Source organism: Fusarium keratoplasticum, chromosome 7, assembly GCF_025433545.1.
Source record: "Fusarium keratoplasticum isolate Fu6.1 chromosome 7, whole genome shotgun sequence".
Classification (NCBI taxonomy): Eukaryota; Fungi; Ascomycota; class Sordariomycetes; order Hypocreales; family Nectriaceae; genus Fusarium; species Fusarium keratoplasticum.
The window spans coordinates 379,967-397,794 of record NC_070535.1 but is presented as its reverse complement, the minus strand read 5'-3'; the positions used below and the strand labels follow the sequence as shown (position 1 = coordinate 397,794).

General features: G+C 52.5%; 6 protein-coding genes across 6 annotated transcripts; 4 read left to right on the top strand and 2 right to left on the bottom strand.

Moving 5' to 3' along the window:
- Window positions 1–96: 96 nt before the first annotated feature.
- NCS57_00926200 (Zn(2)-C6 fungal-type domain-containing protein) lies at window positions 97–2,068 on the top strand (the record flags this gene model as incomplete). Its single annotated transcript, XM_053059041.1, has 5 exons — window positions 97–284; window positions 373–838; window positions 896–1,239; window positions 1,302–1,553; window positions 1,609–2,068. 5 exons carry the CDS (start codon window positions 97–99, stop codon window positions 2,066–2,068), a joined length of 1,710 nt encoding a protein of 569 aa, XP_052911112.1.
- Window positions 2,069–2,478: 410 nt separating this feature from the next.
- On the top strand, window positions 2,479–4,959 carry NCS57_00926100 (Bac-rhamnosid6H domain-containing protein; the record flags this gene model as incomplete). The annotated part of the gene is made up of 1 exon (XM_053059040.1): window positions 2,479–4,959. The coding sequence occupies one exon, from the start codon at window positions 2,479–2,481 to the stop codon at window positions 4,957–4,959; it is 2,481 nt and encodes an 826-aa protein (XP_052911111.1).
- Window positions 4,960–5,846: 887 nt separating this feature from the next.
- Window positions 5,847–7,480, top strand: NCS57_00926000 (MFS domain-containing protein; the record flags this gene model as incomplete). Its single annotated transcript, XM_053059039.1, has 2 exons — window positions 5,847–5,983; window positions 6,079–7,480. 2 exons carry the CDS (start codon window positions 5,847–5,849, stop codon window positions 7,478–7,480), a joined length of 1,539 nt encoding a protein of 512 aa, XP_052911110.1.
- Window positions 7,481–7,956: 476 nt separating this feature from the next.
- Window positions 7,957–9,089, bottom strand: NCS57_00925900 (uncharacterized protein; the record flags this gene model as incomplete). Its single annotated transcript, XM_053059038.1, has 3 exons — window positions 7,957–8,391; window positions 8,449–8,705; window positions 8,765–9,089. 3 exons carry the CDS (start codon window positions 9,087–9,089, stop codon window positions 7,957–7,959), a joined length of 1,017 nt encoding a protein of 338 aa, XP_052911109.1.
- A 1,867-nt stretch (window positions 9,090–10,956) lies between these two features.
- Window positions 10,957–12,624, top strand: NCS57_00925800 (uncharacterized protein; the record flags this gene model as incomplete). The annotated part of the gene is made up of 1 exon (XM_053059037.1): window positions 10,957–12,624. One exon carries the CDS (start codon window positions 10,957–10,959, stop codon window positions 12,622–12,624), a length of 1,668 nt encoding a protein of 555 aa, XP_052911108.1.
- Window positions 12,625–13,231: 607 nt separating this feature from the next.
- On the bottom strand, window positions 13,232–17,108 carry NCS57_00925700 (Glyco-transf-28 domain-containing protein; the record flags this gene model as incomplete). Its single annotated transcript, XM_053059036.1, has 7 exons — window positions 13,232–14,030; window positions 14,090–14,440; window positions 14,505–14,868; window positions 14,929–15,086; window positions 15,143–15,839; window positions 15,892–16,126; window positions 16,743–17,108. 7 exons carry the CDS (start codon window positions 17,106–17,108, stop codon window positions 13,232–13,234), a joined length of 2,970 nt encoding a protein of 989 aa, XP_052911107.1.
- Window positions 17,109–17,828: the final 720 nt, after the last annotated feature.

The window sequence follows — 17,828 nt, the reverse complement described above, 5'->3', positions numbered from 1 at the left end:
GTCCTCATCCGTCTTTCCGCTGTCTTAATCAGCCTTCAGCTCTCTCTCACTTCCTGCTCTCCGCGTCCCTTCATCTCCACTGTTCCCGCCATTGCAATGTCAACAGGGTCATCCAAGCGACCTCCACCAGACGCCAGCCGTCCAACCTATCCTCGCAAGCGCGCTGCTCAGGCTTGTGGAACCTGTCGGAGGCGGCGTGTCAAGTGTGACAACGAGCAGCCATCATGCACTTCATGCTCCAAGCTAGGCGTCCAATGCGTGTATCAGGAGGGCGACAAGTCAAGGTACGCCCGGGATACCATTACGCCGACAACAATCTGCTTCGAGATCAGCCCAGTAGTGGCCCACGTCTGACAATTTCACTCTGTATAGTTTCGACCCTGCGAGCTTGGCGATCCTGCAGCGCCTCGATGAGCTAGAGAGTCTCGTTCGCGTCGCTATCCCCGAGACCACGACCCCTCAGGACGTTGACCATTCACCCTCAGGCAAAGCCTTTCGGCCCCAGGAAGGTTTCTCCCAGAGAGACTCACTGTCATCTCAGGAACCCTTTATCAATGTCGAAGCAGTTCTGGAGTGGCCAATACTACGTTCTTTCGTCGACACTCAGCCTCTCTCGCTCGCCAACATCCTCCAAGCGGGCTCTGCAGAGACTGATGTCGGTTGGAATCGCCTCTTGCAGGCTCCGGACTTTGACGAGGATGCTACAAGCCAGTTGTTGCAAAACTTTATCGACAACTTTCACATCTACAATCCGGTGATCGAGCTTACCCATCTTCAAGAGGATATCCGAACGTCTCTGTATAATGGCCTCGGCTGGGACGCCCCGGCCTGCATTTCGGTGCGTTCTGCGATAAATTTCCAAACCAACAAACAAGCTGACGTCTTGAATCGCTAGCTATTGGTCTTTGCCCTTGGAACGATCGACTGCGACCACGATGACTCGGTGACAACGTCGATGACGTCGCGAAACTCGAAGCAATTCCAACAAGCAGAGTCCTTTTTCGTCGCAGCCCAGCGGCGCATGGGACAGCTACTATGCCGCAGCGGGCCAGTAGAGGCTCAAATATTCTTCCTCTCGGGCGTATATCTGATGACTACAATGAGACCGTTTGAGGCATGGAGGATGTTTCTTCAGGCTCTCGCCTGTTGCCAAGGATTCGTGTCTTCATCCGGCGTCACGCAAGACAAGGCATCTGAGTTACACGATAGCATCTACTGGACGGCCTTTAAGTCAGAGTTGTAAGTCAAGTTGTCTGTTAGCGGCTCAATCAGTTGGCTGACACGAATGTTCCGTGCCATAGAGAACTGCGACTGGAGATGAGCATAACGGAGAACAGTGCTTGGAACTTGCGCTACCCTCAATTCTTCCCATCACCTCCAAGAGGTCTCCAATCTGAAGGCGAGGCAGGTTGGTACTTTTACCTGGCCGAGATTGCGCTGCGTCGTCTTAGCAATCGCATCTTGGCCCATTCAACCAACGTAGCATCGAGGGAGGCCAGTCTTGCCGAAAAGGTGTCAAGCATCGTCGAGTTTGAACAGCAAGCGCAGAGTTGGCAAGTTTCTTGACCCCTTTCCAAGGTTCATTATTGCTAACAAGTTTTGTTTTAGGGTTGACTCGTTGCCTGCGAGCTTGAAGCTTGACCAACCGATCGATCACGATACCCAAAGCGCACGTCTACGATTCATTCTCAGCGGCCATCTTATAGACTGCTACGAGATGATATACTGGCCACTGGTAGTCGACGCAGTCCATGGGAGGTTTCACGATGATGCCGAAGCCACCAGGCTAGCTCGCAAGGGGCTGGAAGTAAATGTCCAGCGCATCAAGGACAATGAACCAGGGTTCCGTCGTCGCCACCACGGGACTTGGCTGATGTTACGTTCCTGCACGCGTAGTGCCTTTGTTTTGGTGGCTGCCGGTCGAGCAGGGCTTCATAGTCTGCTGCCTCTTGGATGGAAGGCTTCAATTAACAAGGTGATGGATCTTTTGCGATTCTGGAAGGATGAAGCCAGGGATGCAAAGGTCCGCCTTGAGCTTCTTGAAGCTTTCATGTCATCTGCCTTGTAATTATGCATGATGTGTTATATCTATGTAAAAACGCAGTCTACAAGCGTTCTTTGAAGAAGATATTAGTGCCCGTGCTATGAGTAGCTGTCTTCTTGTCGAGCAGCAAGGACACTGGGGGTCTTTCCACTGGCCACAGCGGGCCAATCTTGAGTCGTGACAAAGTGTATGATCGACTTTTATACTCAAATGCATATTATTCGTGAAGGGCCTTACAATCACTATCGCCTTCATCCATTCTCTACTAAATAAAGCCAATGTCCACTCGATTGATACGATATTCGATGATGGGAATGTCAGCCCAGGTACGCCTACAAGCAGACCCCGCACCAAGTGCTAATTTATAAATACAGGGCAGTCCCCCGCCAAAGCCCACGGCTGTCTCTCTCCAACAATCTTTCACGACAAACAACATGGATACACCACCCATCGACTCAAAATGGATATGGCACCCGCAATGGGTCGACAGCGCAAAAGACTCAGCAGGAGGCTTTGTCCATTTTCGTAAAGAACTCACGCTCGACCGCGTCCCTAGCGAGCCTGTCATTGTCCAGATCACAGCAGACACAAAGTATCAACTCTACATCAACGGACGTCTCGTTATCTTCGGCCCCGTTAAGGGCGACGAGCATATGTGGTTCTATGACGAACTTGACATGAGTTCATACCTAAAACTGGGCCTCAATATCCTCTCCGTCCAGGTTCTCCGACTGTACCACGGTACTCCCTACGGTACAAGCTTCCCCAGGATGCCATTTCCTGGCCTGTTGGTGCGAAGAGCAGGCGAAGCAGGACGTGATGAGATTCAGCTCGACACAGATGACACGTGGCTTGTCGCTATTGACGCTTCTCGGAAGCTTCGTATCGACCAAAAAGAAGACGACTTTCTACACGTTTACGAAGATGCCGCGAGCATTCCTAGGCATGATCTCGATTGGGTGACCGCCCAGGTTCTTGATCTCCCCAAGTCTCATGGTCTCAGCCCTCCTTGGATGCTGCATCCCCGGATGATTCCCTTACCGCATATCACTCCGGTAGGCTTCAAGAAGGTGCACAACCTACGCAGTTCACTATCCCAGCAGGAATGGGAGGAGCTTCTCTTGAATCCTCAGGGTGGCGATCCAACTCTCCGCCTACCAGCAGGCACGACGCATCACATTGAGATTGAGGCAAATCACCACTTGACGGCGTATATCGAGTTTTGCTTTAAACGTCCCACGTCATCCGGCAGTGAGCTTCGTGTCACCTATACTGAGTGCTATGAGGACGAACCGGATATGATCCCCTACATTCGCCGCAAAGGCGACCGCCTTGACACGACCAAGAAGCTCTACGGACCACAGGATCGGTACGTCTTTACTGGCGAGCAAGGCTGCGAGTCAGCTCAGAGCCTTCAGTATACCATGAGCCCGGAAACCAAAGAGAATTTCCGACCGTTTCACTTTCGAACCTTCCGTATCCTGGCCCTGGACATACAAGTTAACCCTGAAAGCGACCTCATCATGACTGGAGTGCACGTCAATAGAACACATTATCCACTGGATGTTACTGGAGAGGTTGAAATCCCCAGAACAGCTTATGAGCAGCTTTGGTCCACCAGCGTCCGCACCCTCACCAACTGCATGCACGATTGCTACGAGGATTGTCCCTTTTACGAGCAGTTGCAGTATGCCATGGACGTACGAAGCTCGTGTCTCTTTACGTACTACGTTTCTGGGGACGACCGAATGGCTCGTCAGGCCATTCTTCAACTACACAACTCATACCGCGCTCATCTGGGATTGCTGGCAAGCCGTAGCCCGGCATCGCAGCTCCAGATAATTCCACATTTCTCACTTTTCTGGATCCTCACCCTTGTGGATCACTTTGAACACTTTCGGGACATTGGATTCACTCGCCGGCTGATCCCTGTTTGTGATGGAATCCTCGAATCCTTTGCGAGGCGTGTCGATCCTGAGCTGGGCCTCGTATCTTCAGAGACTCCATTCTGGGACTTTGTGGACTGGACGCCTGAGTGGAAGCCGATGGGTATTCCTCCAGCAGCCGCACGAACAGGGTACCAGACCTTCACAAACTCACTCTATGCCCATACTATGCAAAGACTGGTGCCCGTAGTCAAGGCCATCGGAAGACAAGGCCTTGCAGGGGAACTCGAGGCTCGGGCGGATACCATCGTCGGGGCCCTCAGGCAACATTGTCGGCTCGGCGAGGTATTCACCGATGGGCTCGCCTCTTCGGCTGATGTCACCCGAGACTTTAGTCAACACAACCAGATATGGGCCGTTTTGTGCGGAGCCGCGACAGGAGACTATGCACGCAAGTTGCTGAGGCAGTCTCTGCCAATGGCACAGTCCAAGTCCTCTGAGGAAGAGGACTTGCAGGCCCCGATATCTGCCACCGAGTTTACCAAACCGTCACAAGCCATGTCGTTCTACCTTCTCCGTTCTCTCTCAGCGGCAGGTTCTACGTTGTACGACGACGTCTTTCACGACATGTGGCAGCCATGGCTGAACCAACTATCCCTCAACTTGACGACATGGTGCGAAGATGAGGTGACGCTGCGATCCGACTGTCACGCGTGGAGCTGTGTACCTCTGTACGAACTCATGGCTGAAGTTGCAGGCATCCGACCAGCCGAGCCGGGCTGGAGCTCGGTGTCGTTTCGGCCGAGGACGGGGCTCTTCCCCTCATTCAGGGCCAAGGTCCCCCTGGGTGGCAAGTTGGCGCCTGGGACGGCGCACGTTGCTTGGAAACGGTCCGAAGGTTGGGACAAGGCATCGGTGTCGTTGCGTCTTGATACGGGGGCTCCCGTTGATGGAGTTCCTATCCATGTGACGTATCCAGATGGACGTCAGGAGACTAAGCTTGGACTGGAACTGACTTTTACCCTGTAAACTATTCAAAATAGTGACATAGCCAAGACTACAGTAGCAAGTGCATATGACGGAGCCAGCAAAGTGCTTCAGCTTGAACTCAGGGACCCGGTCATGGTAGTGGGACAATTAAATCCTTGAACTACTGATATTACTCTTACTAAAAACTCGCCTGCATCTCTGTGCATCATGATACTACATTGAGCCGTGAAAGCTGGGGTAAATGTCCAAGCTCGAAATTAAGCTTCTCCAAACCGCCGATCAACCGCCTCGACCCTGTTGATCAGGATCGGATTGCACAACTCTCAGGCACTGGATGCCATCGGCTAAAGAGCCTAAGCAAAGAAACAAGAGGCAAGACCGGAGAAGACCGAGCGAGTCATAAAGGATGGCACGGTTCTCCTTAGAAGCCGAGGCCCCGTCTTTCCGCGTATTCAACAACTAGTCTACCCGGCTTTCCGCACCTGGTCCCATCTACCGTACCCGGCTTTCCGCGGGGGAGACTAGAGTCAAGTGCTAGCAACAAAGTTAGCTCTGTAAGCAATGCACCACACCTCCTCGTTCTTCTCCACGAACTCCCACAACCCCAGACCCCAAACCCCAGACTTTGATCACCTTACCAAAGAGTGGTCTTACCTCCGATCGTGACAAACGTTTTTTTTTCCTTCTTGCAGGGGTAGGCTATTCCTTTTCTGGTCAGTGGTTCGTTCTGGACCCCAGGTCTGGGATTTGAGGGTGGTCTCGTGAGTCTTGGTTCAATTTTTTCAAGGCAACTTGCGAAAGGATAAAAGAACAGTCAACTCCTGCTGAATTAGAAGTCTCATCACCTCTCAGCAGTCACATCTAAAGCTGTCTATAACCTTGTTGGATCAACTTGTCTCCCAAATCCCATCACCAGCATCGCCAACATGTCTGCTCCCGTGGTTGAAGTCCGGACATTGATGCCGGAGAGCAGTGTCGACACGACGAAATGGTGGAAAGCTCGGAACCTACGCACTCTCAACTTGTTGCTGATCGTTCCAATGCTCTCCATCTTTACCCAAGGGTGAGTGTCTTACCCCAAGCTGTCCACCCCCTCGACCCCCCTCGACCCCCCAATTGCGGCCAACAACTAACCTCGAGGTTGATAAACAAATTCAGGTTTGACGGATCTATGATGAACGGCTTACAATCAGTCGAGAATTGGCGAGATTACTTTGGTGAACCCAAGGGCTCGACATTGGGGCTGTTCAATGCCGCATACCCCATGGGCGGTCTCTGTGCCATCCCCTTTCTGTCCGTCGTCAGCGATACCTTTGGAAGACGATCTGCCATGGGCCTCGGAGCAACTGTTTGCACCATCGGTGCTACACTTCAGGCGGCCGCCCAGAACCTCCCCATGTTTGTCGTGTCCAGGGGCATCTTGGGTTTCGGCGCTGTCTTCATCGGCGCCTCGGGTGCTCCTTTGATCACCGAGCTGGCACACCCAGCGCACAGGGCTACTGCAACTGCTCTCTTTAACACATCCTACTCTCTTGGTTCTATTGTCGCCGCGTGGGTGACCTTTGGTACCTTTCGAATCGCTTCGTCCGCCTCCTGGCGTATCCCCTCTGCAATCCAGGGTTTGCCTTCAATCATTCAGCTTCTCGGCCTGTGGTTCGTTCCCGAGAGCCCACGTTGGCTCATCTCCAAGGACAGAAACGACGAGGCCCTTGACATCCTCGCGAAATATCATGCCGAAGGGAACAAGGAAGATGCCCTCGTACAATTCGAGTATAGCGAGATCACGAATGCACTCGCCTACGAGAGGAGCATTGATCGCAACAACTGGATCCAGAACTACCTCGAATTCGTCCGGACAAAGGGCAACCAAAAGCGCCTCTTTATCCTTCTCTGGTGCGCCTGTATCAGCCAGATGTCTGGAAACGCGTTTATCTCATACTACCTGGCACCGGTTCTGACATCCGTTGGACTTACCACGAGTCTCGAACAGACTCTTATCAACGCGACGCAGCAGGTCCTCTCTTGGTTTTCTGCCCTCTACTTTGCAACCCTTCCTCAGAAGCTCGGCCGACGCACTCTCTTCCTTTGCTCCCTTGCAGCCATCTTTGTTTGCCTTGTTAGCATCACCGCTGGCAGCGCCGTCTTCGCCAACGACCCAAGCAACAAGGTGGCTGGTGGAGCAGTAGTTGCATTCCTCTACCTATTCTCGCCCTCATATAACCTTGGTCTCAACGGAAACTTGGGCTTGTACATCACCGAGATCCTTCCGTTTAACCTCCGCATGAGAGGCCAAGCACTCTACCAGTTGTTCGCCACGTGCTTTACCCTCCTCTCGACCTACGCTATCCCTGTCGGACTAGACGATATCGCTTGGAAGTTGTACACCGTTTTCATTCCATGGGTTCTGATTGAGTGGCTCGTTATTTACTTCGTCTACCCCGAGACCAAGGGTCCTTCGCTGGAGGAAATTGCTATTATCTTCGATGGACCTGATGCCGCGGCGTCGACCCTTAGCAAGGCGGTGGACATTGAGCGCGCTGAGGTTGAGCATAAGAACTAGGGGATCAGCAACCAAGGCAGATGTCCAAAGGCCGGGATATCTTTGTTTTCTTGCAAAGCCGGGGTCAGTTTAGTTTGGCGCAATACCGGCTGGCCTCTCGGTCAGCATGTTTCGCGTCTTTGTAGTCTCTGCATGGAGTGAAGGAGAGGCTCAATGTTTATGCACCGAGTCGATAGGGAGTGTCCTCACAGTATATATGAGAAAATGTTACACATAGTTCTATCTCTGACTGAAGAACAACACAAGACCACTCAAGTAATATGAATGCCTCTATTACTCTTTAGTTTTACGTTCATGATGCCTGTTCACGCATCACCTGCACCCCACACCGCGCTGACCCAATTTCCTTGCTTCTCGCCCCTGCACCTCGACTTGAGAATAATAATTTATGTCTTATTACTAATACTATTCTTTAAAATGTAATATGCAAGTGTTCTATAAACCTCTCCAAGATGCTTTTCTATCATCCAGGTGCTTTAGCAAGTCAAGCCAAACTTCAACTTGCGGTTCGAGTCAGCAATACCAAAGTGCTTCTCAACCTCAGGACTGGCCGTAGGCGAATCGAAAGCCGTGAACCAGAAGGCGCTGGCGCTGGTCTGTTTCCAGAGCCAGCAACCAACGTTGTTGTAGTAGCTCTGCAGAGCGGCGGTCGTGGCGGCGGCACCCTTGTAGTTGGCGCCCTTGGTAGGCCAGCCAGTCTCACCCACCCAGATCTCGATCTTGGGGTGGACCTGGTTGACGCGGCGCTTGACGTCCCAGTACGAGTTCTGGAAGGTCTTGAGGCGGAGGGCGTCCTTGATGTTGACTCCCTGCCAGTAGGGGAAGCCGTTGGTGATGGCAATATCGCAGGCCTTGGTGACAACGTCATTGGCGCCGTCGACCCAAGCAGTCCAGGTATCAGTGTGTCCAACCTGTATTTTCAGTCAGATAAGAATGCCCATCTGTGAGACATGATATGAATGACGTACCCTGAGGTTCTTGTTGAACTGTCTGACCATACCACGGACATCGTAGATCTGCTGGGCCAGCTTCTGAGGGGAAATGTCCTTTCGGTAAAGATCCTCAGAGCCAACGCTGATAGCGGCGATCCAGTCGGTGCCGTGAGCCTTGATGGCACTAAGAAGAGCAGCCTTCTCTCGTCCAAAGTGGGCATCGTCAGTAGCCCAGACGCCGACAAGGATCTTGATGCCAGTAGCCTTGGCAGCGGGAACAGCCTTGCCGAGAGCTGTGACGCGAATTTGTCAGTAACGAAGAAAAAAGCAGGGATAAAAAGCAACTCCTTACTGTTGCAATCACTGCAGGCGTAAAGGCGGACAGCGTTGAAGCCCTTGTTCCAACTCTTGATGGTCTGAAAGTCCTTCTTCCAGTCGGCCGTGTACTTGCAGGCTCCATCAGCTCGGTTGGCTCCAAGACTGAAGCCCTTGTACGTGAGTGCCGAGGCCTGCGCCGTGAGGAGCAGCAGGCCCGCCGCGAGTTTACCCAAAGAGCCAAGAAGCTTCATGTTGGTTCTGTCGATTTGAGATGGTGGAGATGCCAAGATGGGAAGAGTTTTGGAGGATGCAGTTTTTTTATAGAACTGGGAAATTACGAGGCCCCCTTTTTCGTGCATGCCTGTCCCGTTCTAGAACGTATTCGCATGAGCCCGTGGCACTAACGAGAGAAACCACCCCACTCTGTCAGCTATTAATAGAGAGGCGATCATCGCAATTGCTCGTGTTGAACTGTGGTTTAACGAACATTCCTTTGCTACATGTGAAGAGCGAAATCAGGCCATCTTTGTTAGAAGGGACGGCCTCATATTGTTGGTTTGAGCTTATGCCGAATAAACTTTTGTTTGATTGACTTGATGGCTGTCCAGCATCTGTTCCGTTAGTGCCTGTTAGTGCATTTTCGGGACCAAGGGCAGAGCGTGGAGAGCGAGATGGAAATTTCCAATGCTGACGCGTTCTACTGCTTGTCCAAGTAAAGGTTGCTCGGGTTTCCTCCAGCATCGCAGAGAAGAATATCTCGCAAATGTTGTCGGTTTACTCATGGCCCCCCCTTTAGGTATTAATGGCCAAAGACGACCTTAGAGATGATGATGCCGCCGAGTCCGAACGAGAGGCTGCTGCGCTGGAGTATGACGTCACGGGATTGGCGACGACGACGACGACGACGACGAAGTACAGCTTGAATAAATCATTGAGAGCTGATTGCTTAGATAACGCAAAAAAAAAAAAAACACTAGACAAAAAACAGGTCCGGGAAACTCGTCACCTGTACCTACGTGCATACACGAGAAAACATCACCAGACTTGTCAAGGAGAACTTGCCGTGTGTGCTCACGTGGATGAGAACGACCCACAGATAAGGCTTTGCCCGAGATAATCGCAGCTGTAGGCTGCATACGGAGTAGACACATCTGAATTGAGCTAGATATAAAGTCCCAACGAGATGTCACGCATGTCAAATCTGCAAGCAAGATTACCCCGGTTTCAGATCCCGACGGTCCTCCAGCCTTTCTCCGGACCGGCAAAGGAAGCCGGCATCCGCTCCCGCGCCCGCCGCGGTAAGAGTGGGGCCGATTTGGTTCAAGAACACTGAGTGCTACCCTAGGCTCCGGTGGGAGTGCAAAGGGACAGATTATGACGGGCTGGGCAAACAAAAAATATTAGCAAAGACTCTTTGCAATTATGTAACAAGAAAAAAAGCACCTTGACAAGCTTGAACGAAGACTTGAATGATGTTCTTTGAGTCTTGAAGTCTACGTATGAAAGCAAATCCTGACATGTTTTCTTTCCGGACATCCCGGGATAGGTGGCTGCATTGAAGGGAGTTTTAAAATTAACGAAGACCAAAAGAAAATAAATAAAATAAAATGCTCAGCCACTTGTTCTTGGATGTATTAAATGCATTGAGACATAATATCCTGATAATCCTCTTCTGGGCAACTACCCGAGGAAGAGAGTGAAATGGGATGAAAGACACGAGACACGTGACCACGCATCGCAACTTTCCCGTCTTTCACCGGCTTAACCTCGGCCCAGCAATGCGACATTCCACATCGCGTAGTCCCCCCATCAACCCGCATTAGCGCACGTTAAATAAACAGAACGCGTTGCACAGTCGCAATCAGTCAAATCGATGTTTAAATGACTTGCTTTTCTACAAGTGATTGAAATGAATTGTTTCAATTGACGAATGAGAGACCCCTATTACGGGTCAATAATTGACCAATCGGGTCCAAGCGGACGAGTTAATCCGATGTTCCTGGCCTATCAAATCGAGCTTCTGCCCCACCGCCCGTGATCACCCGGACGCGGTCACTTGTTCTCATTTCCGGGCCCTCAACCTCCAGAAGCGAATCTTCAAGGGCGTAAACACGAACTGAGCCCCTTGACCGCTCAAACACGGCACGCAGCGTCTCTCTCTTGGGTTACCGGGGAGAGACTCCATCCAAAGTCTCTAGACTATCGACACACGTCAGGACCAGGGAAATGGCTCAGCGAGGCGGTGAAGGTGTCGCGACGGCCGATCCGGTTGTCCGTGACGTGTCGGATTGGGAGATTTTCTCAGACGATTCTTCTGATAGCGATACTTCTGAAAACACTGTTGACTGCCTTTCACCAACCGTTCCGGCCGCACAGGCCCGACCTGCGACCGCGGGCGCAGACCCCCTTGATCCTGGGCGCACAGGAGAAGTACGTCCCGGCAGCGACGAACGCCGGCCCACCTGGTGGCGACGCTTCACAAAAGAGCACATTGGGCAAAAACCAGAGCAAAAACCAGACGAGGGAAAGTCTCGTAAATGGAAGCCTAGCCGTCACGAGCACAGGGAGGAGACGAAGGAGGAACGTGATGCGCGAAGGGCCGAGCGGCGCCGACGCGAACACCACGATGACCCTAGGCGTTCAGATAGGGAAGATCGCCAAAGCCGACACAAGCGACATCGACGACGTGAAGGAGAGGATGAGGATCGAGAGGCTCGACGAGCAGCACGACGACTTGCCCGACGGCTTGAGGAAGAGGAACGACAAGCAGAGGAAGAGCGCAGGGCTCGGAGAGAACGTCGGACTATGCAAAAGGACCGAAAGACCAGGCACCGTGACTCCGATCACTCAGACAGAGAAAGACGCCGCACCCGAGGGGAAAGTGAGAGACGGCATCGAGGGGAGGGTGAGAGACGGGAGGGTGAGAGGCGGGAGAGGCGGGAGAGTGAGAGACGGCACCGGGGGGAGAGTGAAAGGCGACACCACAGGAGCAGCAGAGAGCCCTCACGAGCTTCACGGAGGCATTCACGTGTGTACTCTGAGGATGAAAGAAGACTAGCAGAGGAGCGAGAAGCACGGAGAGCATCACGGAGGTCTTCCCGAGTGTACCTCTCCGAGGACGAAAGAAGGCATGCAGAGGAGCGAGAAGCTCGGAGAGCGTCACGCCGGAGTCTACACAAGGAGCGAAGGGGTACTCCTGCTCCTGCAAAAGACTCTGTTCCTCCCCCAAAGAGCCCTGCTCCGGTCAAGAGCCCCTTTCCCAGAAAGAGTCCTCCTATCCCCACAAAGAGTCCTCCCATTCCTGTCAAGAGTCCTGTCCCCCCAAAGAGTCCTGCTCTCGCAAAGACTCCCGTTCCGGTGAAGAGTCCCGCTCCGGTAAAGATTCCCGCTCCGGTAAAGAGTCCTGCTCCTGTGAAGAGTCCTGTTCCCGTAAAGAACGGTGATTCGAAGCGTTCAGACAAGGAAAAACGCCAGAGCGCAGATAAAATCCAACTAGAAGAGGAGGCTAAGAAGCAGAAAGAGGAGAAGAAGCAACGAGAGAAAGAGGCTGCACGAGCGGCACAGAAGGCTCAGCAGGCCAAGGAAGAGAAGAAGAAACCAAACAAGCTGATGGAAGCCCTGCGAGGTGCACGAAAGACTCCTAAACCACAACCTGAGAAGCAGGATAAGAAGGAGGAACGTGGGCGTTCACGCAAAGAGAAAGACAACGCTACCGCTACCGCCAACCAGCCAGACGCAGCCCCCCCTACTCACACCCTCCCACCAATGCTGAGACAGCAGAGACTGGCGCCAACTCTCGGAACGCATAGACTTGCACCGACACTTGGACAGAGACTGCCTCCAACGCCAGAGAATGACAAAATGCCACCCACAGACGAAGGTGGCGTCGACTAGAACAGTAACAATGTACTGTCTGACTTTTTGAGTTTTGCTATGGAGTTGGGGAGTTGGGAGACAAACAGAACCAATATGCCGGAACATAATCGCACTGTTTAGTATTTTAGTTGACCTAGCTCGATGGGCCTTGATGGCCTGACACATCACATCTCCACTATACCAGCACGTTAATACACATACTCGTCACTCATGACTACACCAAGGTCTTCTCAACTGCCCCGACAACGACGTTGTGAACTGGAAGATAGGGGTGTCGTTACTCTTGAAGGTCGAGGACTAATGATCTGGATGAGCTATGATTTTCCTTTGGGTAAGGGGGAACTCCTTTTAGTCAAACTATGCCATCTCTGACATCGCCTATGGAAACTATGGTGGAGTGCCAGGTTCCTGTCAGGCCTTGGAACTAATACCCTTCTTTCGGACACGAACCTAACCTGATCGAACATGTCAAAACCTCAACCCTCGCATGAGCACTATCATCTTTCTAGAAGGGACGGCGAGCATGAAGCGTTGTGTGGCGATGAGGTTAATGACTTGATCAAGGATATCTGAATCTTGGCCTTGATTGATGTGTATATAAAAGGGTTCCTCTGTGATATTGGAGTCAAGTACTTGAAATGCTCTTAAAGTCATTCATCAATGCGCTCGCATCTACCGCATCCCCATTATTCTTCACCATCCACTCCCCTTCCTCTCGGAGCGCCTGGGCAATCGCTTTACGCGTCGAACTGTGCACAGCCGTCCGCAAGCTCTTGGAAATGCCGGCACTGGGATAGGCCAACACCCCAAACATGCCAGCGCCGCTCTTGGTCACCAGACTCATGGCGCCCTTCCCAAGGCCCTTGAAAGCCCCCAGAGCACCCTCCTTTTTGGCTCCGTTGTATGGCTCCGTTACGACGTCACTCAGGCCGTCTATGAAACCCCAGGCAAAAGTCTTGCCTGCCACGACCATCCCGCTCTTGGCGTCTATCACGGGGCCGTGGTCACGTACATTGCCGCCGTAGGCGTGTGGCACTGCTTTCAAACCCTCGGTGAGAGCAAGAGGAATATCAACCACCATGCCTTTCAGAGCTGTTGGACCGAGTTTTCCAATGCTCTTGGCCGATGCCCCTGCCATTCTACCAGCCAGAGAGCCCGATTGCTCACTGTTTGGCTGGGATGAGTCGCCCGAGGCCCGTTCTGAAGGACCAGCTTTCTCATCCTCGATGGCTGGGACTACAGACTGGGTTCCTTTCATCTGGCGAGCGCGCCGCTTCTTCTCGTTTTGGTACTCTTCCACTGGCTTGGTGACGATGCCCGTCATCGAACCGGCCATGCCAGTTGCTGTCGCCATGACAGCCGATGCACCCCCAGAGATGGGGTCCCATCGCTTGTTTTCAATATAGATGGGGTTGGTCTGATGTCTGTGGCAACAAAGTTAGCAGGCTAAGTCGCCAGGGCGTCAAAGAGACTAGACACTTACAGTTTCAAGTGCTTGAAATCGATCGACTTGTGAGACAGGAGAATGTCTGCGGCAATCTTGGAAAACTTGATTGGTCGTTTCGAATGAGTATATAGCCATACAGCCGGCTCACTTGGGATCAAGTCGCATGGGATTTGCTCGAGAGGTAGGTGTCTGTGAAACGACTGCACAGCGGCACGAACACCCACTTCAGAAGCCATCCTGGCGGCGATGGACGCAGCTGCAGCCGAAGCCTCGGGCGATAGACAGTACACAATGGCTTCGGAAAGATTGTTCACTGTTAGTTTTGCATGTGGAATCGGGTTGGGGCCTGCCCCTGCGTTGGCCACCATCTGGCCCCAGAAAGGTTGACTGTGAGCGAAGGATTAGCCTGGATCCCAATCGTTGATAGTATCATCGTTCTACAGTGACTCACTCTCCGAAAAAGGGAACGATAGTAGTGGGCTTTCCGTTCCTCAGCCCGCAAGCTGTTGTTCCCGCACCTCCATGGTGAACTACCGCAGCAACGTGCTGGAAGAGCCACTCGTGGGGGCAATCCCCTATCCAGTATATGTTCTCACTCTCCGAGCCTGCGAGGTTAGACCAGCCCTTGGAGATGATGGCGCGGGCATTAGCAACACGGACAGCTTCGAGTATAATGCTGATCATCTTTTCTGGGTTGTCTAGCACGATGCTCCCGAAACCGATGTAGACTGGTGGCGGACCGGCCTCGAGAAACCGAACGAGATCTTCTGGTGGAGAGTATTGAGGAGGGTCGCGAAAGAAGAATCCACAAACGTCTGCATGCTAGTTGTCAGTGGTGGTCAGGTGTATGGGGTTGTTGCTTGGGGTTTTCTAACCGATATGCGAAGCCCAGTCAGCCGGCTTCGGCACAAGAGCTGGCGACCAGCAGTATGTAAAGGGTATTTTCAGTGTTTGTGCGAGCATGGGAGCATCAAACATGTCCACTTCTTCTAGATCTATCGATTTTCGCCACTTGTTGATGAGATCGCCCAGCCTTGCGGTCCAACATGTTAGCAGAAGGTTCTCCGAGTGAAGAAGAGGTCGGCTTACCCTTGCCACGTCAGCCATTCGACCACGCTGTACGAGATGTAGTTTCCAAGTTGGGGGTCGCTGCCGGCGTTCTTCAAATTGGCGAGGGGATGCGGGAAGGCTCTAGTGCTGCTCCAAGGCATGGTGAACATCAAGTGAACCGGTATACCGAGAGCCTGTGCGCAGTGAATATGTGCAAAACTCGGGGGATTGGCGATGATGGCGTTGGCTACAAAAGGCTGGCCAGTCAGGGTATCAGGTCTCAAGCATGAATACCACAGCTTCTCGAGCATCTCCTCGACCATATCGCGCTTCTTTTGGATTTCACCCGCCTTGAGACTCTTCATGCTAGGAATCAGGCCCGGGTTTTTAACCATGTACGCCATCAACTCGGCTGGGTCACCACCGATGGGGTAAAACTCGAGGCCAGAGTCTCGTACAAAGTTTTCAAATGTGTCGTGGGTTGCCAGGCGGACGCGGTGGCCGTGTCGTTGAAGCTCATTACCAAGCGCGATGAAGGGCTGCACATCTCCTCGACTCCCCACAACTTGAATGACGATGTTCAACTTTGTGGCCCATGTCTGAAACTTTGGTTGCGCTTCAGAGTACTCTGGTGACGGCGTCTTTGGTTCGTCATGCTTTTCAGAGGGCGCGTGGTAGAGGCGGGTTAGGCTGCGAACTAGCTTTGAGTCGAAATCGACGTCGACTCGAGCATCTTCTTTGAGGCCAGTGAGTCCAGGGACAGATAGAAATGGTAGGAGAGAGCACACCTCGTATTTTGACGTCATTGCTGCCGAAACCGCCGAATATAGAAGACGAGGCTGGTGATACCGGTTCGGAGGGCAGTTCTGCGGCGTTTGCCAGATCACTTGTGCCGACTGCTTTCCTCGGGATAGAATAAGGTGGCGCCGGGCTCAGATATGGTGTTTCGTCGTCAGCGAGCTCATATCGGATTGTGTCTCGTTTCTTGTTGGCCATTGTTGTCGATATTCGTTGCCCAGTGGCCTAATTGGATGTGAAGTTGATGTGAGGGAGGGGTCATTAAAGAGGGAGAGCAAGCATAAAGCAAGGACCCCGACCCCGGTCTGGCAGAAGCCAAGTACGTACGTGAGTGGCGGAGTCAACAATAGCTCTAAATTGACCAACTCGTACCTAGTCTCGTACCTCGTTCATGAACTGACGCCACCAAGGGGCTTGGTTGATACGACCGAGAAACAGATGCGCCGAGGCACAATAACCGGGGCTGAAAATTACCATTCATTACTCGTGCGAAACAGTGCTTGGGTTATGCATCAATGCCAACCACTGATTTTGGCCACGCCATCCACCGACTCCAGTATTCTCCCAACAGCTCATTAGCCACATCCACCATGTTCCGCCCCCAACCATCCATGAACCAGTACTCGTTTAAACCATGAAATAATACGCCGAGATATGCAAAGATTAGCAAGGCAGGGGGCTGACGTTGTTGCAGCAGTTCAAAAAACTCGTCTGGACTGGAGTGCAGCCAGATAAACGGCCCAGACCAGGCCTGATTATATCCCCATTTCGCCAAAACTTGTGGACTCATCGTTTTGAATTGTCTCATGTAGGCGTTGCATTTCCGGAGAAGGTACAATACCTTGTCGTAGACTTCTGCATCGTGGGTCTGAGCCCAGACCTGCTGAATACTGCGAAAGTGACCGTCCTGTGCGACTTCTTGGTCATTTGGATCCAATTCATCCCAGTTACCGAGACCAAGCAGTGGACTCAAGGGTCCAAACCGTACTCGCTCGTATACCGGCTTCAGTACGGCGCCGACGCCGCGGATCATGGGGATCCACTCGGCTCCGAGGATCCGGGACTTGCGGCCGGCGGCAGGGCCGTCGTAGAGCGGTCCAAACATGCCAAAGACGTGGAGAAGATTCATCAATGTGCATACGAATAGAGCATCGCTGTTGTCGTCGGTCATGTGATTTATGTTCTCCTGAAACCCTTGCAACGCCATGTTGTGATGGTGGGCGGCGATCAAGAGAAGCCGTTCTCGCTCGGCACATTGCCTGTATGCGAGATGCAAGGCTGCCAGACCAAGGATGCCGTGCATAACAAAGGCATGCCTAAATCCAATTTGGGGGAATACCTTTTGCCAATACTCGTCTCCACCAGAAGACTTGACAATGTGGAGGCTTGTCGACAGGGTGTAATGGTGTAACAAGGCCAGATCATCAAGGACAAAGGTCGGTGACGATGGAAAGGGTGTCTGATCCCTCTCGGCGAGGCGGGGTACCGAAAGAGAGGATGTCAATGATGCCTCACTATCCAAAGATTGGACAGTAGGGTGGTCGGTTGCCGGTGTGGGACAGGGGGTGGCTTGCTGTGCAGACGGGTAGACGCATGGATGGTCGTGTCGAACACATGCCGCGCAAGCCGGTCTCTCTTCACCACACTGCAGCATGTATTAGACTGTGTAGCTAATCGAAGAAGAATGTGGCAAAGCGACACGCACCTTGATTCGTCGCCTCCGACACTCAAAGCATCCCGTTCTCGATTTTCTGTGTGGCCTTCGCCTGCCTGTCGTCGGCTGCTGCGTCATATCCATCGCCAATGAGGCCAGTCTTCAAACAAAGAGGATGAGAACGATGGGAAAGAACGAAAAGCTGAGCGGGAACCGAGTGTCTAAGAGGGAACGAAATCAGAGAAACGAACGAGGCAAGAAGAACGAGATACG